At 46.0% G+C, this 22533-nt stretch overlaps 2 protein-coding genes across 2 annotated transcripts in view; both read right to left on the bottom strand.

Annotated features, from left to right (window-relative positions):
• Positions 1-1859: 1859 nt before the first annotated feature.
• On the bottom strand, positions 1860-12892 carry LOC307076551 (midkine-A-like). Its single transcript, XM_079737591.1, has 6 exons — positions 12780-12892; positions 12570-12649; positions 4277-4356; positions 4017-4184; positions 3440-3604; positions 1860-2316 (listed from the first exon to the last, which is right to left on the bottom strand). The coding sequence occupies exons 3-6, from the start codon at positions 4353-4355 to the stop codon at positions 2288-2290; spliced, it is 441 nt and encodes a 146-aa protein (XP_079593717.1). The 5' UTR covers position 4356; positions 12570-12649; positions 12780-12892; the 3' UTR covers positions 1860-2287.
• A 1206-nt stretch (positions 12893-14098) lies between these two features.
• LOC307076972 (diacylglycerol kinase zeta-like) overlaps positions 14099-22533 on the bottom strand; it is a gene marked incomplete at its 5' end in the record, with an annotated part of 78481 nt that continues 70046 nt past the window's right edge. Inside the window, 7 exon segments of the mRNA XM_079738204.1 lie at positions 14099-16506; positions 18710-18809; positions 20484-20520; positions 20931-20934; positions 20936-21031; positions 21034-21054; positions 21843-21892. Coding sequence (XP_079594330.1) covers positions 16390-16506; positions 18710-18809; positions 20484-20520; positions 20931-20934; positions 20936-21031; positions 21034-21054; positions 21843-21892 — 425 coding nt within the window. The 3' untranslated portion in view covers positions 14099-16389.

The raw sequence follows: 22533 nt of genomic DNA on the forward strand, positions 1-22533 counted from the left end.
GGCCCCCCTAATTCACTTCTGATGGAATTCGCCCCCCAATAACCATACATTTCTATTTTTTTTGCGTTTATTTAATAAATGTATTATTTTTGTAGCTTACAGTGCATGGCATTAATAGGCCTACATTCATTAATGTGAACCATGGGCTTGCATACCCACAGCCAGGGCTGGAATGTCAGGTGTAATATGAGTGACAGCCAGTCTGTTGCGCGCTTTTGTTTTGATGGTGACAAGTGCGCTGAATGGCAATAATGCATTTGCGAATTGATGGCACTGACCTGTCGCTAAGCTCCGCCCTTAGAACGCAGATGAGCCAATGACATTCCAGCTTCAACTAGCCTCAACTATACTCGGACATCCCTGCTATTTCCATCGAAAATAACAAGGAGGTGGCATAATATAACAATTAAATGGTGGATTTATGTTGTTTGTGTTAAAAAAAAAGAAACATGGTTAAAGGATGTGCTTGGGGTAGGCCTGCATGTAACAGGGACAGTCGATATCCCGAGAGGCTGCAGAATTGGATATAATTCATCCCTTCTCCCAAGCCACAACAGGACAAGAGAAAGTTTGTATTGTGGATCAGACTAGTCGCGTTTACATGGACACTTCTGATCCGATTAGAAGTGGAAGAACAGCTCAATCGGAATATAAAATGATCATATATACGCCTCAATCGGAATACAATCCTCTGATCTGAATAGAATTCCTTGTGGAACAGGAGTCGTGGTGTAGTCTGCTATAATCGACATGAATACACTTATTCCGATTGTTTTGGGGTGGGTGCGGATACTTTTTAACTTAGAGAGATGGCATCAGCAGCTGCAGCAATTGCTCCATCTGTACTTTTATGCACACCGAACTTGACCGCTGTCAAGGAAAGTAGATTTTTTGATCCTGGAAGAAATTAAATAATTTTTCGTCCAAAACTTCTCCAAAACCTGCTTTGATACACTATCAGCTGGCATTTTTCCATATGTTTTTGTTATCGAATCTGGTTTGTTTGCCCGAGTTCGTCATGGTAACGACGGGGGGTGTGACTTAGCGACAGGTCTATTTTCAATCGTGGGGCCCGTGAGATCTAAAATAGTTCTTTCAAGCTCGGATGAGCTGTTACAAAGTCAGGCACGGGCGCACTGCTGCTGCGTTCACTACATTCTGAAATTGCGGCACTGCTTGGACTTCAATTAGATTCTAGCCGTCGGAGGCTTCCCGCCCCCCTTTTGCTCTCTGGCGCGCCCCCCAGGTTGGGAACCACTGAGCTAGAAAGCGGATCATGTGTAATGTCATTGGTTGGAAGCTTTCAAACCGATCTGATTGGCTGATGGGTTCCAGTGGTCCACACCCTGCCCCAGTACCTCGTGTTTGGAATAAGGTGTTTACATGAGTTGTATTTTAATAGTACCGTGTTTATATTTGAATAAATATTCTGGAAGGGGGATTTGATTGGTGTTCGATGTTGTTTGATTGTGTCTCAAATGTGCAGCTTCGGATTCCGTCATCAAACGTACTAAGTCAACGTTCTTCAGTGAAGTTAAGGACAGTAACTTGTAAAAATGTACTACTGTAGTAATGGAAAAGCATTGATTGGCAATATATAACACGGCTCCATTTTAACTTTAATTATGATTTTAACATTTAACAGAGAGAACTTGAAAGCACAATGATATAAATCTATTCAAAGCTATCAACCTTTTGGGGGATTATTGACTAGACTCTATTAAGTGATGCAGTGAAAAATGGATGAAATCCAAAATTTTGACTTAAACTGGATAATAAAACATTTACCAGAACAAACAACAACTTAATTTTGAGAAAAAGAAAATGTTTAATCATTCATGTGAGCACCACCAATAAAAAGTTGTTAGCAAATATATGTATAACAAATAACATTTCTATTTGTTAAAATGGCCTCTGTTAAGAAAATGTAAACATTTGCGGGCCAAAATAATCTACATTTTAAGAAAAATAGAAGCGCTCGACTGAACACATTTTTGTTTTGTTTTAGTTAAAATCCATTTTACTCTAAAAGCTCCTAAATTAGAAATGAAAAACTAATCCTTTGTTTAAAACTTCCAACGCAAATACCACCCAAAATATGGGTAATCTATTCAGCATAAAACAGGGAATTTAAAATCTAAAACTAATATTAAATCACTTTTTGCTGCAACACTTTTAAGCGCAGACATTGGTTTACGTTGAAGAAAGCTACGTTCCAATAGATGTTGCGTCCGAACCAATTATCCCTAAATCCGTTCCCAGGTCTTCCTCCATCCAGCTCTTCCCACTAGTTGTCCTGTGGCTTCGCCTTCTTCCCTGAGAATGTAAAGAAGAACATCACAGAGGAACTGTTAAGCACATGTTAATATCCCTGGATATACATTTACATTCACATTCAGGGTGTTTAGCAGACAGAATTTCTGCTTTTGGTTGACATCTCCATGGAAATGCGTGTCTTAGTCCTTACCCTTAGTCTTTGTCTTGGTCTTAGTCCTTACCCTTAGTCCTGGTCTTGCCCTTAACCCATAACCTTAGCCTTAGTCCTGGTCTTGCCCTTAACCCATAACCTTACCCTTAGTCCTGGTCTTAACCCTTAACCTTACCCTTAGTCCTGGTCTTGGTCTTAACCTTACCCTTAGTCCTGGTATTGGTCTTAACCTTACTCTTAGTCCTGGTCTTAACCCTTAACCTTACCCTTAGTCCTGGTCTTAAACCCTTAACCTTACCCCTAGTCCTGGTCTTAACCCTTAACCTTACCCTTAGTCCTGGTCTTAACCCTTAACCTTACCCTTAGTCCTGGTCTTGGTCTTAACCTTACCCTTAGTCCTGGTCTTGGTCTTAACCTTACCCTTAGTCCTGGTCTTGGTCTTAACCTTACCCTTAGTCCTGGTCTTAAACCCTTAACCTTACCCTTAGTCCTGGTCTTAAACCCTTAACCTTACCCTTAGTCCTGGTCTTAACCCTTAACCTTACCCTTAGTCCTGGTCTTAACCCTTAACCTTACCCTTAGTCCTGGTCTTAACCCTTAACCTTACCCTTAGTCCTGGTCTTAACCCTTAACCTTAGTCCTGGTCCTGGTCTTGCCGGCAGCACAGGGCTTGGAGACGGAGATGGTGGGCTGACTCTAAGCCTAACCCCTAACCCTTGGTCCTTAACCTTACCCTTAGTCCTGGTCTTAACCCTTAACCTTACCCTTAGTCCTGGTCTTAACCCTTAACCTTACCCTTAGTCCTGGTCTTAACCCTTAACCTTACCCTTAGTCCTGGTCTTGGTCTTAACCTTACCCTTAGTCCTGGTCTTAACCCTTAACCTTACCCTTAGTCCTGGTCTTAACCCTTAACCTTACCCTTAGTCCTGGTCTTAACCCTTAACCTTACCCTTAGTCCTGGTCTTAACCCTTAACCTTACCCTTAGTCCTGGTCTTAACCCTTAACCTTACCCTTAGTCCTGGTCTTGGTCTTGCCGGCAGCACAGGGCTTGGAGACGGAGATGGTGGGCTGACACTCTGCGTTGTAAAGGGCCTTCTTAAGGGTTCCTGAGCGGGCCCTTAGGCCAGAGGCTGGGTCACACTCTGCCCACGTCTCGAAGCGGTACTTACAGTCCGCTGGGGGGGGGGGGGGGAACCAGAGAGAACGGGTTGGTTAAAACGTTCTCTTAATCCACATTGTCATTAATCAGTTCATCTCCTTCAACATTGTCCGTTCTTCTCCTTTTCTCTCTGATGTGTTTCGCTTTATCTCCTCCAGCAAATTAGATTCAGTACAACTTCATAATAGTGTGTGTGTGTGTGTGTGTGTGTGTGTCTGCATGGTTGTGTCTGCGTGTGTTCGTCTGCATGTGTGTAAGTGCGTGTGAGTATGTGTGTGTGTATCTGCGTGTGTATGTGTGTATGCCTGCTTATGCGCGTGCATGTGCAGGTGTGTGTGTGTTTCCTGTGCACGTGTACATGTGTGTGTGTGTGTGTGTGTGTGTGTGTGTGTGTGTGTGTGTGTGTGTGTGTGTGTGTGCGTCCTCACCCCCAAAGTTCTTCTTCCAGTTGCAGGGGACCTTACACTTCATCTTCCTGGTCTGCTGCTCACACACCCCCTCCCTGAAGCCCCCCCCACAGTCTCCGTTGCTAGGGACACAGTTGCCATAGCGCCAATCGCTGCAATCCGTGCCGGTCTTGGGTGCCTTGGTTTTCTCTAGACGGAGAGAGAACGTCACGTTGGAGCGATCAGATACCACAACGTCTGGGTCCAGATCCTGGGCGGCGGAGAGAGAGAGAGAAACTCACCTTTCCTGTTTTTACCGGCGGAGTTGACCGCGCTGATGGAGAGGAGAGAGACCAGCAGGAAGACAAGAACAGCCCTCATCCTAGGGGGGAGAGAGGGAGAGGGAGAGGTGGAGGGAGGCAGAGGGAGAGGGAGAGAGAGAGATACAGAGAGAGAGAGAGAGAGACAGAGAGACAGAGAGAGAGGGAGAGAGAGAGAGAGAGAGAGAGAGACAGAGAGACACAGAGAGAGAGAGACAGAGAGAGAGATACAGAGAGAGAGAGAGAGAGATACAGAGAGAGAGAGAGAGAGAGGGGGGGGAGAGAGAGAGAGAGAGAGACAGAGAGAGAGAGAGAGAGACAGAGAGACAGAGAGAGAGAGAGAGAGAGAGCATCATTAAACAGTCAGATCAGTGGGAGTCTATCATTAAACGCTGACCTCTGCTCTGCTGTTGCTCTCACACTAAATCATTAGCGGCCCTCACGGTCGCCGTGGTAACAGATGTACTGTCGCCTCCACAGGGGAGGGGGGGGTGTCCTGTTCGCTGGTTAAAGCCTCCATAACGAAGAGTGTAGCTCTATCTGTTTTCAGAGACATCGAGGTGTTGATTTGAGGTGCGTTGGGGCTCAGAAAATATGTTAGCTTTACGAGTTAGACTGTTAAACTGTTAAAGGCCGTTTGACTCCCAGCGGCTGACCTGGTAGTGCCTGATGAAAATTCTGAAAACAACCATGAACCAGGAGAGGGGTCCGAGGCTCACTGTTCTAATGGCCCGTCCAGGGACCAATGAAGTCACGGCTGCCCCTCTCCACCAATCCCCTGAGGGGGGTCTCACATGGGGGGGGGGGGAGACGTAATGGACTGAAACTAAGGGTGTGTCTCTGGGTCTGAGGGTCCGAAGAGAGACACCAGTAGACCAGCACACAGCTTCAGGACCTGAGTGGTGTGTGTGTGTGTGTGTGTGTGTGTGTGTGTGTGTGTGTGTGTGTGTGTGTGTGTGTGTGTGTGTGTGTGTGTGTGTGTGTGTGTGTATCTATAATGTACCTCTCTCTCTCTCCCTCCCTCTCTCTCTCTCTCCCCCTCTCTCTCTCCGTCTCTACCTCTCTCCCTCCATCCCTCCCCCTTCTCTCTACACAAACACAGAGGGTGAATGCCCCGTCAGTGATAGGGAGAAGCCAGATCAATGAAAGCCAATTTAAAATGAGAAATGAGCCTCAGTGGCTGCTTTGATATCTCCGACAGAGCAACTATGCTAATCCATTTTAACATCTTCAAAATCAACTTTCATTCACATCACATCCTAAGATGTTGTGCTGCTATGGAAACTACGAGGCAGTTCTCTGGAACAATTCTGGAAGAATATCAGTCCAGAGTGCTTCTTATGGATATTAACATTTATATTCAGGACGCTTTTATCCAGAGCGACTAAAAATAGGTCTGTTTGTCAGGAGAAAGAGAAACAACACTATATCTCTGCGGTACAGTAAGGATGTTCATGGAACCAAGTGCCAAGCACTAACCATCACTAGGTTAACCCATTCCCCGTAGACAACACAGATAGCTAGGATATGACGATACACAATGCTAAGGACTGTTTTTAAGTGCCAGGACGTATTTTGTATTCGTTATTTTAGATTTAGACTTAAATGAATATAAATACTATGGACAAACATGTTCACTGAACACTCTGTGACCTTGTTTTCGATTTGACCTAGTTATTATTTGGCCATTTATTACGATATTTTACACAGGTTGTTTAAAAGATTCAATAAAAGATTTCCGTTGCAAGAGAGAGAGAGAGAGACAACGAGAAAGAGGGGGGGGGGGAGAGAGGGAAAGAGAGAAAGGAGAGAGAGATAGAGAGGGGGAGAGAGAGAGGAGAGAGAGAGCGAGAGAGAGAGAGAGAGAGAGAGAGAGCGAGAGAGAGAGGGGGGGTAGAGAGAGAGAGAGAGAGAGAGGAGCGAGAGAGAGCAAGAGAGGGGGGGTAGAGAGAGAGAGAGAGAGGAGAGAGGAGAGCGAGAGAGAGAGAGGGAGAGAGAGAGAGAGAGAGACGGGGGTAGAGAGAGAGGGAATGAGAGAGGAGAGAGAGAGAGATAAGTGAGACAGAGATAGAGGTAGAGAGCGAGAGCGAGGGGAGATAGGGAGAGAGAGACAATAAGACAAAGAGAAAGAGGGAGAAGCCCCTTGTCTCCCCCACCACCTCCACCCCTGACTCCATCTCAACCTCCACCCTAATCCCAGAAGACACAATTTGACACCCTGTCTCCTCTTCTGTCTCTTCTCGTCGACTACAAAGGAGGATACCCTGACATCTCCTCCTCCTCCTCCCCTCAGCTGATCTCCAGGATCCTCTGCTCCCCCTGTCAGGGAGAGACCGCGTGTTCACTGAGGTGTGTCGACTCAAAGGCCTCCAGGGGCCCGACTGGGGCCTCAGGAAGGCCCGCTTAGTGCGCGTGTGTGTGTACATCCTTGGTACGCACCTGTGTGTGTGTGTGTGTGTGTGTACATCCATGTGTACGCACCAGTGTGTGCGTGCGCGGGCATGCATCCATGTATGCGTGTGTGTTCTTGTGTGTGCATGTGTCCATGCCTTCATGTGTGTGTGCGTGTGAAGGTGTCCATGTGTGTGCATGTGTCAGTGTGTGTGTGTGTGTGTGCGTGCGTGTTGCTGTTGAGGGTTAATCTCTCCTTGTGGGTCAGCCTCAGATCTGAGGGGATCCCATCTGTCTGCTAACCCACCAGCTGGGATGGGGGGGTACAGAGACACACCCTACCGGCCCCTGGCTCCTCTGGGGGTCCGACCGGCCCCCCCCCAGCTGTACTCCAGCCGCTCTGGCCCAGATCTCCTCTCTCCTCCTGCTCTGATTCTGGATCTCTGTCGCTGTCTGTCTCTCTGCTGGGGTCCCTTTGTTTGGTATTAAGAGTGTGGTCGCTGTGTTGTTAATAATAATAATAATAATAATAACATAATAATAAATTGTATTTGTATTGCCCTTTATATTACTGGAATCTCAAAGTTGTTGTTGTGTTAATATTGATTACTGAGTAGCATTTTTATCATCTTCATCAATATTAGTATTATGGTTATTGTTATTAGTGTTTCATAAACTAGATCCAACGATCTGAATCCAAATCAACTTGCAATTGATTGCAACTTGCAAATCAACCTGGCAGTTCACGTTCACATCTTCAGTGATGCAGAGAAGAGAGTACCAATGAAATAAAGGTTACTGTGTTGAAATGATCACAAATCCTGATTAATCAGTGACTGTGTGTTTCAGTCAGAGTATTGATTCTTGTATCAACCAATGGGATCACTAGAAGTTGACTAAGCTGGCCGCAGTCATGGAAACAACAGAGTTCATCAAATCTTCATCAGAGTTGAAACGCAACGGCTGCACTCCAAAATGTTATTTCAGTGGCTGCATTCCAATGTTATTTCAGTGGCTGCATTCCAATATGTTATTTCAGTGGCTGCATTCCATTATGTGCTTCAGCGGTTCTGATCCCAGGTCAGTAAAGCTGGGAGAATGTAGAACAAAGCTCTTCAAACCCGCCGTGATTACACTGAGGAGCAACGCACTTAATGTTTAATTAACTTTCACGGATTGACACTTTTGTTTTTTTAATTGTACCGGTTCTTAATTAAACGCTAGGAAAATAATAAAAAAATGTCAGAGTTTTCTGTGTTACTTAACAAAAACGGTTATTAATATTAACAAAAACGGTTATTAATATTAACAAAGATGGTTATTGTTATATTGTCACTTGTTATGAGTGTCTGTGTGTGTGTCTGTGTGTGTCTGTCTCAGTGTAATGTCTGTGTGTGAGTCTGTGTGCATCTCTGTGTGATGTCTGTGTGGGTGAGTCTGTGTGCATCTCTGTGAGATGTCTGTGTGTGAGTCTGTCTGTGTCTGTGTGTTTGTCTGTGTGTAAACTTGTGTGTGTTTTTCTTTCCCTCAGGGGGTCTAAGGTCGGGGGGGGGGCTGTCATAAACACACAACTTGTTACGCCCTTTGAGACTGTACTTGTAATTAAGCACCTTAAGAATAAAGTTTAATTGAATTAAATATAAATAAATTGTCTTTCTTCAAGACGTAGAGAGGAAGAGGAGTGCGAGACGGAGAGAGGGCAATCAAACGACGCGTCTCGTGATATAATTGTCTTGCTCGCGTGCGTGCTTGGTCCACAACACTCCGCCTAATTAGTCTGGTATTGTTATTCGTGGAAAGCTGGGAGCCGGGAGGCCGGGAACGCTAATAATCCACTAGCAGGCGTTCGTACGATGTTGACGCACAGCGCTGGCGTTCCGAGTGTGCGTTGGGGGGGGATAATTAACCACGGGGAGTCGAGGTGTCTGGGAGACCGAGAGGGGGAAGGAGGCAGCCTCCTCATCATTAAAATAAAACATGGCTGTTTCCTTGAAGCGCCGCAGGGTGAGTCTCAGGGCCTGATCCGCCTCGCAGCGGAGCCTTTGATCTAGACAACACCGTGTACCCAAGGCGCTAGGAGCTAGGAGGTAGGAGGTAGGAGGCAGCAGAAGATTCATCTGCAGCAGTGGTGCTCAAATGGCAGCCCCTATGGGCACTGCAGGGGTCCTCAGAAAATAAAGAACAATAAATTATTTGTCACCCTGAGCAAGTTTCAATCTGAAAGCCAGATGATAGAAGGCTAGCTTATGCAGCCTAGTTTAGGAAGGCTAACCTAAGAAGGCTATTTTAGGAAGGCTAGCGTATGAAGGCTATCTTAGGAAGGCTATCTTAGGAAGGCCAAGCGGTTGAAACGTAAACAAGGAGAAGGGAGAATCCTTGAAAAAGAAAGTGCATCCTGAAACACAAAATTGTCATGAGTATCAGGAGGAATGGGTTTTAAAGGGATTCTAACCCTTTTTAATCTTCATGTTTTACACTTCCTAATAGATCACAAATACATTATTACGTTCATTTAATTTACTCTCTCTCAAAACTTAGTTTGAGAACCACTGGTCTCCACAGCGGTGGAGGTGAGGATGGTTTGAGATGAGTTTCATTATTATTATTACTAGAGTTTTCTCAACCTCTAGTTGTAATTAAACCCATAGCAATAATGTGGAAACCCCAGTCGATAATGTAACAAATTTCTGAAGCGCATAATATAATAACATTTTGTCTATAATTTTAACGTATAACATTCGTTCACCACAAAAGACTAAAAAAGCAGTGCCAACATTTAAACATTTTTTAACCATTCAGCGAACAAAAGGCAACAGGCTGATTATCATTTAGGGGGCCACTCAATGACATGCAGAACCGTCGTCAACACGCCCACTGAAGTGTTGCTAGAAATACAGACTTTCTACTCCTCATTCACATATAAGGTCATTTACATTTCCTACGGAGAAAATACTACCTCAGGGGTAGTATTATTTAGGAGATTTTCAGGGTACAAATGTCAGGATATGTTGTTCACGCATACGGCCCATCAGGAGAATATTAGGACTGACACATGTGTCTGAAAGCAGCTATTTATCAATTTATGGTAACAGGGGTAATTGTTCAATGGAAAGTATAGTATACTATGCATGCAAATCAATTATTAAATAGCTTTTACTGTTATTCAGGGCTGAAAAGTGCATTGACATTTTAAAATGCAAGGCAACTACTATTGGTTAGTTGAAAATAATAATCCTCATTGAGATTAAAAGTCTCTTCCAGTGTCCTGGCCAAGACAGGCAGCAGTAGCCTACAGTCACACATAGCATACACACAAAACATAAGACAAATAAAACAACTAAAACAGTCCACAGGGGGGAGGGGGCGATATCAATATCGCAAGACATTTCAGGAGGCTCAAGGAGGAGAGTAATATTAAGTTTGAGCAACAAAGTGTAAAGACATTTCGGGAGGCTCAAGGAAGAGGGTAAGATAACATTTGAGCAACAAAGTGCAGTCTTGTGGTGGACTCTATAGACATAATTCACCATACTGTGTTATTGACTTGTTTTCGTTCTGTGCTATAGGGAAACTGTCTCTTTAAGAATCACGTGACTTCTGTGTTGATATGCCGGTCGGTGCGTTGTTTGCATTTATTTTTTATATGACAAAATGAAACGACCTGCCGTTGCTTGTCGAGGTGAGAAAATGTCTCTTCCCTTATTTTATCGCAATTTCTAGTCTATAGACAGAACGTGTTACCTGGGAGATTGATTGATTGATTGATTGATTGTGTGCGCGTGCGTGTGTGTTCTAACCTGCGCGTGTGGCGATGGCGGAGCCGTTATGTTTAAGGCTGTGTGTCGCAGCGGTGTGTGCGTGTGTGTTCTTACCTGCTCATGTGTCGATGTTGGAGCCGTTATGTTTAAAAACATGACGTCTTAGCTCGGCGAGTTTGTCGCTGCCTTTGTCTTGACGTACGGTGTGTGCGCGCGCGTGTGTGTGTGTGTGTGTTTCCATGTATGTTCGTGCGCATGTGCGTGCGTTGTGTGCAAGGGCGTAGGAACCGGGGGGGACGGAGGGGACGTGTCCCCTCCAATATCGGAGACAGGCGCATTTGTCCCACCTAAAAATTATACCGGATCTGTCAGGTTTCCGATATGTGTCCCCCCCTATGTTAAACTCATTCCTACGCCCCTGGTTGTGTGTATGCGGTGTGTATGTGCATGCATGCGGTGTATGTGTGTGTAAGTATATGCGTTCGCGTGTGCTGTGTGTGTGTGAGCTGCAGTCTGCTTGGCACATGCGCACGAGTAACTGGTGCGACAGGCCTGCTATTATAGTAGTACGATTATTATATTGTTTATTTAACTAGGTTAGTCTCATTGAGATTAAAATCTATTTAACAAGAGAGACCGGGCGAAGATGGACAGCAGTACACAGTTCCAACATAAAACACAAGACAAAATACAAGTTCAGTAATAAGAGCAATTGTGGGGGAATTCATGAACTCTAATAACAAAATAGCAGAGGATGGAGAGTGTGGAGTTTGAACACAAACCGGGTGAAGTGTGAGAGCAGCAGAGTTTATAATCTACTGAACCGGGAATCAGAGTTCTGGAAGGACACCAAGAGAGAGGAGGTATTAGAGAAGGCTCGGCTGGCTGGGGCCTGTTGCCAAGATACTGGAAACATATTTAGAGAGAGAGAGAGAGAGAGAGAGAGAGAGAGAGAGAGAGAGAGAGAGAGAGAGAGAGAGAGAGAGAGAGAGAGAGAGAGAAAGAGAGATGGATAGAGAGAGACAGAGAAAGAGAGAGAAAGGTGGAGAGAGAGAGAGCAAGACAGAGAGAGAGAGAGAGAGAGAGAGAGAGAGACACACAGACACACAGAGGGAGAGAGAGAGAGAGAGACAGGGAGAGAGGTGGAGAGAGAGAGAGGAAGGCAGAGAGAGAGAGACAGAGAGAGAGAGAGAGACACACACACACACACACAGGGAGAGAGAGAGAGAGAGAGAGAGAGAGACAGGGAGAGAGGTGGAGAGAGAGAGAGAGCAAGGCAGAGAGAGAGAGAGAGAGCAGCAGCAGCCAGGAAGTCTGCACAGAGAAAGCCTCAACAGAGTGTTGAGGCTTTGCAGAACTTGTTTTAGTAAGCTCTTTGCTTTGAGTTTCCCCGTCAGATGGTTGTGTTTTAGGAGTGTGCTGTCTCACTGTGAAGATAATGGAGAAGTAGGCAGTTAATCTGAATTTAAAGTCTGATTAAAAGGAGGTGTGATAAACTGTCTTGTTGTTTCTAGCAAATATACAGCCTGCTCTTCTTTTGAAAAGTTGTAGTGTTTTTATAGTGTGACTTTTACTGTTTTCTGTTGCAAATTTATTGTTCATTGCCAACATCAACATACTGGTGAACAAATACACACACACTCACTGACACACAAACACTCACGCACCCCCCCCCCCCCCCCCCCCCCCATACACACACACACACACACACACACACAAACACACTTGGAAAGGACATCTCAACAACAGCTGAGAATATAAATCTGGGAATTCACAGTAAAAACGATCCACACACACACACACACACACACACACACACACACACACACACACACACACACACACACACACACACACACACATCATTCTCTTCAACTGGTTAAATGTACAGTTTTAGTCAAACAGTTTACAGTTTTGGCAATTCAGAACACTCCTAACATCGCTGTGACTGCCAGAAAATAAAACCTTCCTTAAAAAAAAAACGTTTGCCGTTAGAAACGAGAAACTCACATTTTCAATCACACTTTGTAGTTCTTGTTCATGATAGCGGAGTTACAATTTACCGAGGCGAATGAGATGGAGCGTCTCCAAAGACAGCGACAGCAGACAAAGACGTTCATACTCACTTTCTTTAGGTTTCCAATTTGGAAAGAAGACGTAGAGGGAATCTGTGATCCTCTTCTCCACCAAGATCCCCCAAAGTCTCCTGCGGGGCACAGATAACGGGAAAGTAAACTCACTGCAAATCGGTGAACGCAACAACCAATTACGGACGTGCGTAATTGTCCGCGTTTACGCACTAACGGATCATTTGCTCGCTCTTTTGGCACACTTACTTTTCCCCAAAGATTGCAAAAAGTTGCTCCAAACTTTAGACCAGAATAGCCAAGAGTATCTGGGGAATTCAGGCTTTGGCTGAGGCGGATCTCTCTCTCTCTCTCTCTCTCTCTCTCTCTCTCTCTCTCTCTCTCTCTCTCTCTCTCTCTCTCTCTCTCTCGCCCCCCTCGTTTGGACCCCAGGCCTTTGTCTGCCAAACCAGTTCATTCTGGTTGCATTAGGCTCCATTCATGCACTCTCACACAAACACACATCAACCACAGCATTCTCTCTTCTCCCCCCTCTTCCTCTCCTCCCCTCTCCCCCAGCGAGGCATCCAAACCAATACGCATCCCCCTCTCTCCTCTTCCCTCTGCGCCCGTACCCTGCCCCCCGTCCCGGGATGAAGGATGGATACCCTGGCCCGGTTGACACCACGTTGTGTGCGTAGAAAACAGCGACAAATGTTTCACGTTTCAAGTTTTTTGCGGATTTGTTTGTGTTGTTTTTTGACGAGGCCATCAGGGTAAGTATGTGGGGTGAAGTCATCCACTCCCGAGGCATTTTAAGTACCCAGGCTACAATGGGATCCTGTCCGTGGGGGGTCAGAACACATTCACTGCTGGGGAGATGAACCGCTCTCCAAGGGCCGCGCATGCGCAGTGCCAGTTGTTGAGATCTGAACCCACAACGGTTCACTTTGTTTTTAAAATTAATTATAACTTGAACGATTAATTAATACTTTTTGGGGTATCTTTACATCTATTACTATTATATAATATAATAGCTTAATATTTGACCGTGAATACTTCAGTTGGTTTGGATAGACGGTAAACCAAGGAGGCTTGTGTGGTTCATTAACCCAAACCGAACCGTCAGAGATTAAAAAAAATATATATACTTAAGTGTTAACCTTAATCATACCCATTTATTGACGTTAAAAGGAAAGAATCAGGAAAATGGCTGATCAATTTTTAGGTCAAATGTAAAAAGTATATATATGTATATCTTCACAACAGATGCTCTGCAGAACATCTTGGTCAATCCTTTAACCACGGAGCTATTTCGGTGTAATTGGAGGCAGACGCTAACCGGTGAAACACGGCTCCTCTTGCCCAGAACGGTCCCTGGGGAGCGCAGAGTGCGCATGCGCTCCTCCTCCGCAAGCCAACGTTCTGTCGACCCCCGTCGTCTATTTAGGCCCCGCCCCCTGGTATCCTTTTTGTAGACAATGACTCATGATTTCGTTTAAAAGCTCTTAAAAGTCAGGATTGCAAACATTTGTTCTAGAAATCAACACAAAATAGTCTATAGAACAAAAGAGAAAAATATGTAAAGATGACATTCCATAAACACTTTTATTCCCTTAAATAAACATTTTAAATCCCATACCAAGCTAAATATTATGATAAGCCTACTTACAAAATACAGATAAAACAATCACTTAAAAAAAAATAATTACTCAAACAGGCTCCAAATATTCCATTGGTAGAAAATATCGATTTACATATAAAGCTATCGAACACAAAATAACTAATTACAAAGCCAAGCAGCACGGAGGCAACCGGTTAATTAATAAAAGGACCGGACATCGTAAGTCCCATCGGAGAAATCTAAAACTTGTTTGCTCGAGTTGCAAATGAAAAAAGTTGAAAAGATATCAGAGTGTGCGCTGAAAATAAGCGTTTTCTCAATATCGCTGTGATTTGCAGTTCAATAAAAAAATCAATTTTTAATTTAATTTAATTAAAATTTCCATTAAATTAAATTAAATTTAACAATTTGAACATGAAAACTGCAGACATGCCGCGTACAATTTGGTAAATAACATGCTTTTTGCCACTTGAGATATTGTCAAAGTTGTCTCATAGCTGTGTTTGCTGCTTTTTAGATATGTAGAAGTGAGAGAACTCCTTCTTCAGTGCTGGAGTTCTATGAAAAAGGACAAAAAACTGAAATGCTGCCTTTGACTTTGGCAAGAAGAAAAATCCTATTTCTGTGATTGTATAAAAAAAGTCTTAAAAACCCAGTTTGAAAAGCAGATCTTTCGATTGTACGTCTGTTTAGAGAGGCAGCAAACTGAGAATTGCTTAAAAGAGATTTAGATTGTCTTGACACATTTGATGACAGATTATATACAGACTAATCATGAATATGTGAACTATGAACTTATTTAAATCATGATTCTCCTTCTCCACTTCTTAACGAGTTATTAATAAAACATGACGCAAAATCACCACTCGAATTCAAATCTGATATACAATCCAAACCTGGCGACAGACCATAACTCAAAACACAACTACTGACGATATTAAAAAAGGCAATTTGTATAAAAGTGTGTATTTAAAGTTGTAATTAATCAGAGGTTTAACTCGCTGGAAAAGCTTCCTATAACTGACCAAATAACCGACTTAAGAACCTGAAAGGCGTTTTAGGTCACCGGTCATGTGATAATCATATCCAAAGAAAAAACGTATTTGCCACAAAGATGTTTCAAAATGGCGTGCAAAGAAACAGCGTATACCCATATTTGGACTTCTGGTTCTGGGGGGGGGGTATCAAGCCAATCAGCTTCTGTGTGGATTAACACTCATACGCACTTAAAGCTTTGTGCTTTGGGAATGTCCTGAACTTTCCAAAAATGGTTTATTTCACACACACAAATACTTAAAGGCAACCGATTTAATTATATTCCATGCACACTCGTCTGTCGCACAACGTTCGCACACAACACGTCAGTACAAAAGCAGCAATCATCACTCGTAAAAAAGCCGTTCCGGCGACGAAAGCTTCAGGGAAAATGATCACTTGTGCGGCAATTTGCAAAAAAAACAATTTCAGCAGCGCAGCCATTCTTCAGAGTCGCTTTGAAACCAGACGATGGGATTGGCCTGTATCGTTACAGTCTGAGGAAAAGAATCGTTAAGACTTTGTTCTAACGAGCACTACCAAATAAGTGAGCGAATCAGAGGACGGTTTCACAAAGCCTCCTCTCTCGTCCACAGATCCGTGGTGGAATCTTTACGATTGTTTTTCCTGCTCGGACGTTGAATCGATGGCAGACGTGTTTTTCAGTCCCTGATTGTGAGCGGTGTGGATCTGTTGTTGGTTCTACAGCGGGGATCATCAGCTCTGAGGACGCCTGGCAGCGTGTGGATATGGCTTTGACATCCCAGGTCTTCTGAGGCCGAATGAAAAGATCTCAAATCATTTGAAAGAGACGTTTGAGGGGCCGTTTGAGGAACCAAGGGCCTTAGAATTCCTCTACAGACCACTGTATGAAGAAGAAGATGTCTCTCTGTGAGGTCCTCATCAGACCTGATTATAAACATTGTTCTTGTTCTTCTTCCAGACCTGGTTTAGAGTCTAGACCTGGTTTGAGGTTTGGTGTCCAGAAACTAGACCGGTCTCAACAACTCCAGGATCAGGGGGTGAAGATCCCACAACGTCCCTGGAAACTCAACACCAGTGTGGACCCCCATCGTCTGAAGGAGACCACCTCCAAGTGATCCGCTCTCCTTAAGATCGGTTCCTGCCCCCCCTGCCGGTGAAGACCCTCCAGGGTCAGACCAGGAGAGAGGAGGAGGTAGGAGGTGTCCCTCACACCTCCGTCTCCTGGTCTCCTGCTCCTCACACAGCTGTCTCCTGGTCCTCCCTCTGGATCATCTGGTAGTGCTGTCGGTTCTCCAGGTAGGCCGCCAGCTCCGCATCGCTCGCCTTCTCCGCTCGGTTCTTCGGCGTGTCACCCTGCAGGAGGAGGAGCGAGGGGTCAGAGGTCACAGCGCGGCACGGACCAATACCTGGTGGATCGATACTGGACTTCATCGATCGATACCTGAACCTGATCGATTGATATCTGATCAATACCTGATGGATCGATACTGGACTTCATCGATCGATACCTGAACCTGATCGATTGATATCTGATCAATACCTGGTGGATCGATACTGGACTTCATCGATCGATACCTGAACCTGATCGATTGATATCTGATCAATACCTGATGGATCGATTCTGTGAACTCGATCGATACCTGACCTGGGAATATGTCTGAAATCGCAGATTTGTCTAAGACATAGACCTTTAAACCATCCTTCTGTTTCTGTGCAGTAATTTCCCTCAATTAGCAGCCGATCCTAACGAGCAGGACTCCCCACTCGCCATCCCACTGGTCTGAACTCCTCCCACCAGATCTACCGTCCATCCCACTGGTCTGAACTCCTCCCACCAGATCTACCGTCCATCCCACTGGTCTGAACTCCTCCCACCAGATCTACCGTCCATCCCACTGGTCTGAACTCCTCCCACCAGATCTACCGTCCATCCCAGCGCAAACACCCAGCGGCGTAACCGTGGTTACAACACACAGTTTAACCCCGGGGTTTGAGAACAGACAGCCCCTCTGTCGTCTTTATTAAACCGGGATTCACTCTGTCTGACCGGCGAGAAACAAACAAACAAACAAATAGAGTCTCAGGAGGAACCGAGACGAGGATTTAATAAAGTAAATAAAACATAAGGAGAGGGGAGGAGGAGAGGGAACAGGGGAGGAGAGAGGGGGTGCGACAGAAGAGACGAGAGGGAAGGAGAGAGAGGAGGAGGGACAGAGAGGAGAGGGAAGGAGAGAGAGGAGGAGAGGAGAGAGGAGGAGAGAGGAGGCGGAGGGACAGAGAGGAGAGGAGAGAGGAGAGGGAAGGAGAGAGGAGGAGAGAGGAGAGGAGAGGAGAGGAGACAGAGAGGCTCCATGAGGAGGGTGTTTGTTCTGAGAGCTTTACTCTACGGCCGCGGGCTGCTTGGAGGGAGACGCAAATCCTGGAGATTACCCTCCTCCTCCAAGCAAGGCAGCAGGGAAAGAGAGGAGAGAAGGAGAGAGAGGGGGGGGGGAGAGGAGAGAGGAGGGAGAGAGAGAGGGGGGAGGAGAGGGAGGGAGGAGAGTAGGGAAGAGGAGGAGAGAGGGGGAGGAGAGGAGGGAGGGAGGGATGGAGGGAGGAGAGGAGGAGAGAAAGGGGGGAGGAGAGGAGAGAGGGGAGAGGAGGAGAGTAGGGGAGGAGGAGGGAGGAGGGAAGAGGGAGAGACTGCTTGGAAGCAGGTTTAAAAGCACTTAAAACAACAAGAAACCACATATCCAGATGTGTTTGTTTGTGTTTATCTAGCCTCTGGCTTGAGAGTATGTATAAGAGGAATCCTCTCTCTCTCTCTCTCTCTCTCTCTTCATCCCCATCAAGCTCCCGCTCTCTCTCCCTCTCCGTCTCTCTCTGTCTACCTCTCTCTCCCTCTCCCCCCCCTCTTCTTCACTCCTTCCTTCCCTCTCCCCCCCTCGCTCCCCCTTTGGAAGCAGTCACTCATAGCAGCAGGCCAGGTGTGTCTGTCGAGGGATTCGGTACTTCTCTTCACTATCGTCCCCTCAGTATTCCCTTCAGAGACGTGTGTTGGATATTATTTTTAAGTGTTGAAACACTGTGTTGAAAATCGGCCTTTCTGATTCGCTGAATCCTGTCCCCTTCAAAATGGCTGACCTGTTCAGTTGAAAATTGTTCCTTTGGGTCCGACAAAAAGTTGGTCGACGTTTCAGAGTTCTTTTTTATTAACGATGTAAAACTAACTGAAAGAAACTCTTTAAAATCTGCTCCTTCGAGATAAAATCCCTTTCTCAGAGGGCTGGTTTCCTATTGGACGAGCAACCTAGCTTGAGTTGGAAGTGGGCGTTTGCAAAGTTAGACCACGCCCCTTCCACTTACCCAGACAGACAGAGAGAGGGGGAGAGAAAGACAGACAGACAGACGGGGAGACAGACATACAGTAAGACAGACAGACCGAGGGGGAGACAGACAGACAGACTGAGACGGCGAGAGAGACAGACAGACAGAGGGGGAGACAGAAAGACAGACTGAGAGACGGCTAGAGAGAGACATACAGAGATACAGGGAGAGAGACAGTCAGACTGGTTACCTGCAGGTCTGTCTTCATGAGGGAGGCCCCGGCCTCCACCAGGTAGTGACAGATGGTCCTCAGACAGAGAGACGCGGCCCGGTGGAGCGCTGTCTCACCACTAGGGAGGGAGGGAGAGAGAGGAGGGAGGAGGGAGAGAGAGAGTTAGAGAGAGAGAGAGAGAGAGAGAGAGAGAGAGAGAGAGAGAGAGAGGGAGAGAGAGAGACAGAGACAGAGACAGAGACAGAGAGAGAGAGAGGGGGGAGAGAGAGAGAGAGAGGGAGAGAGAGAGACAGAGGGAGAGAGAGGGGAGAGAGAGAAAGAGAGAGACAGAGGGAGACAGAGACAGAGAGACAGAGAGACAGAGAGAGACAGAGGGAGAGAGAGAGAGACAGAGGGAGAGAGAGAGAGAGAAACAGACAGAGGGAGAGAGGAGAGGGGGGAGAGAGAGACAGAGGGAGACAGAGGGAGAGAGAGAGAGAGAGAGAGACAGAGGGAGAGAGAGAGAGAGAGAGACAGAGGGAGAGAGAGAGAGACAGAGAGAGACAGAGGGAGAGAGAGAGAGAGAGAGAGAGAGAGACAGAGGGAGAGAGAGAGAGGGAGGGGGGAGAGAGAGAGAGAGAGGGAGAGAGAGAGGGAGAGAGAGACAGAGAGAGGGGGGAGAGAGAGACAGAGGGAGAGAGAGAGAGACAGAGGGAGACAGAGGGAGAGAGAGACAGAGAGAGGGGAGAGAGAGACAGAGGGAGACAGAGGGAGACAGAGAGAGACAGAGGGAGAGAGAGAGAGAGAGAGAGAGAGAGAGACAGAGGGAGAGAGAGAGAGAAAGAGGGTAACATCAGCGCTACGCTCCACTCTCTCCTCCTCTTCTCCAAGTGTTGTTAACTTTAGTTCACGCAAAGTCCATCAGTAAAGTTTAACAAAGATATACGCCCGAAATATAAATGTAAACACATTAGACATCTTCTCATATTCACTTGGAAAACAGAATGTTTCTCAGGAGCAGAAACACCGGCTTCTCTTCAGAAGAACACACTGTGGTGTCGATAGTTTCCGGCTCATTTTGAATAAGTGATCTCTCCCTAAAGGATCAAACCCAGGCTCGCTTCAGTTCGATCAGAACCCGACCAGATCGCTACAGGACCGAGATAACTCAGTATTGATGGAGAGTGAGAGAGAGAGAGAGAGAGAGAGAGAGAGAGAGAGAGAGAGGATCACTGCAGGACGAGACACCCGACTCAATATTGAGCCACTTTGATAAATAATAGTGTCTGTACGCTGGTGGCCAGACATCATGGGCTCCATCCCTTATCTCTGGATCCTAACAGAGCAGGACATCATGTCCTGTGCTTGGTGTGTGTCCACGACGCCCAGAGACCTCAGAGCCTGATTCCTTCTCAAGCTAGCATAGATCGTACGCACACCGACAAGATTATAGTTCTCTCCAAAAAGTTGACACTAACCTTAGTCCCCCCCCAGGTTGATTTTTGATTGGTTCAAGCCAGCCCATAAATCAGTTAGACTTATCACAACCTGGTGTTGTTTGTCATAGTCACCATGGAGACGGAACACAGCCTGGTTTACCTGCCTTAACGCAGTGGTTCCACTGCAGCCATGAACGACCATCATAGACCTAAACTACTGCCTCCCAAGCCAACACAGATCCTTCTAAATTTGTTGAGGGGCGTTTCGTATGGATGGAGTCTCGTTAGTGATGGACAAACCCCTGAGCCCTTGAGCAACGCGTTGGTCAGATGTTTTCTGACCGTAATAGAGTTACAGGTGTAGGGAGACTTACTGTAGATTCTCTGCCACATCCAGGAGCTCAGCGGGAGCTGTAGAGAGAGGAGACAGACGTTATTGATCCTGAATTAGCTCTGTCATCTGCTGTAAACGAGGAATGGGTTAACCTAGTGATGGTAAGTGCTTGGCACTTGGTTCTATGAACATCCTTACTGTACCCACAGAGATATATGGCTGTTTCTCTTTCTAAAGACTAATGGACTTATTGTAAGTCGCTCTGGTTAAAAGCGACTGATAAAAGCACATAACTCTGGCAATAAAAAATAAATATAGTAGCACAAAAAATAGATTTCTAAAAACTTTATGCATTCATTTATGGCCCACACCACCCTCCAGTTGAGAACCACTGATCCTGAAGCCTTCCTCGCGGCGTGTTGCATTGGAACGCGGCCCGTACTCCTCCGCCCTAAACGAGCCAGGTGAGGACGCTGCTCCATCTCACCGTGGGTCCAGGATGTAGCGCACCACCTCCTTGTTGCCGGCGGCGACGGCGTGATGCAGCAGAGAGCAGCCGGTGGCGTCCAGCGCAGCGACGTCAGCCCTCTTCCCGTGTGGAGCTCCTGGAGCTGTGGGGGGGGGCATCGGGGGAGACGGGCAGAAGGGATGAACTACACCCCCAGGGTCCCTCAAACTGATGGTCATTAGCATATATATTCTCTAAGTCAGTGGCTCTCTAATGCCCCTTCTCCAGCGACAGTACCAGCTCAACTCGCCACGACTTCTAGGCACGGTCGTGTTTCCAGAACAGTGCCTCGTCAACGTGGGCGGGCCGTCTTGTATAGCACGCTCTCTCTGGCCAATCAGTGGCCAGCAGCCTGTTTGCGTCACACAAAGTATCAGATCACTTTCTTGGAACCTCGACGGAGTTGAGACTAAAAAAGTACCAGGTACCAGGTGCCTCATTTTGGTGATCGAAACGCGGAAAACAAAGCGGAGCCGAGTCAAGGCGAGTTGAGCTGGTGCTTTCGGTGGAAAAGGTGCAAAACTCTGCCTACTAGTGTACCCCCTATAAGATACTGTTTCAGCTGTGTTCCCCCCTTCACCGGCAAACAACACTTTTACGAGGACAAATAAATTAAAAGAACGTAAATAAATGCCTGTTCTGTTTGGTGGTGTTAACATGAACATTAAAAGATGGTGAATACTACTGATTATTCTCCTTTCTCCTTGGTGTCAGATTTAAGTCTCTTAAATCACTTTTGTCTTGCTTTAATGAATTTCAAGGGGTACCCCCTTCAGTACTCCAAAGTACCCCTAGGGGCCTGCGTACCCCCATTTTGTGAACCACTGCTTTAAATGATAGAAAAAAGTTTATTTTACAAAGATATAGTTGGTCTCATATCTAAGAACTTACCCTCTTCAGGTCTTTCTGCTTCACAGACTGAATCAGCATCTCTAGAGAGCCTGAGAAAAGAGAGAGAGAGAGAGAGTGTTAGTGAGGGAGAAACTAACTACAGTTAGGGACAGACACAGTAAGGGAGAGAGACACAGAGACAGAGAGAGAGACAGAGAGAGAGAGAGAGAGAGAGGGAGACAGAGAGAGAGAGAGAGAGAGAGAGAGAGAGAGAGAGAGAGAGAGAGAGAGAGAGAGAGAGAGAGAGCGAGTGGTGACAGGGCTTAAACATATTATAACTCGCCCATATGAAGGACTGCTCTCTGATACCCGTCCCTCTCCTCTTGTGGAAAGCGGTGTCTTTGTTGTGGGTTTGTGTGTTTGTCTGTTTAATATCCCAGACGGCCGGAGAGATATGACATAATTATTTATTAAGATGACCTCAATACCCCCATTGTTTCCTCTCTCTCTCTCTCTCTCTCTCTCTCTCTCTCTCCCCTTGTCCCTCGTTGATTCCTAATCCAATTACAGCCCCGTGTGTGTGCGTGTGTGTGTTTCTGTGTGTGTGTGTGTGTGTGTGTTTGTGTGATGTCTGTGTGTGTGACACTGTGTGGCTGTGTGTGCGTGTGTGTGTGTCTGTGTCTAATTGGAGTGTTAAAACCTCTCTCCGAGGTTTTTGTGGCTTCAAGTCAAATATGAAACAGCAAAACGC

The sequence above is a fragment of the Pollachius pollachius genome, assembly GCF_949987615.1.
Source record: "Pollachius pollachius genome assembly, chromosome: 6".
NCBI lineage: Eukaryota > Metazoa > Chordata > Actinopteri > Gadiformes > Gadidae > Pollachius > Pollachius pollachius.

Coding starts and splice junctions, on each gene's coding strand:
- LOC307076551 (XM_079737591.1), bottom strand. CDS start 4,355: ATGAGGGCTGTTCTTGTCTTCCTGCTGGTCTCTCTCCTCTCCATCAGC. Junction 4,185..4,276: donor CGCCGGTAAAAACAGGAAAG/GTGAGTTTCTCT, acceptor CTCTCCGTCTAG/AGAAAACCAAGGCACCCAAG. Junction 2,317..3,439: donor GACCAAGACCAGGACTAAGG/GTAAGGTTAAGG, acceptor TTACATTCTCAG/GGAAGAAGGCGAAGCCACAG.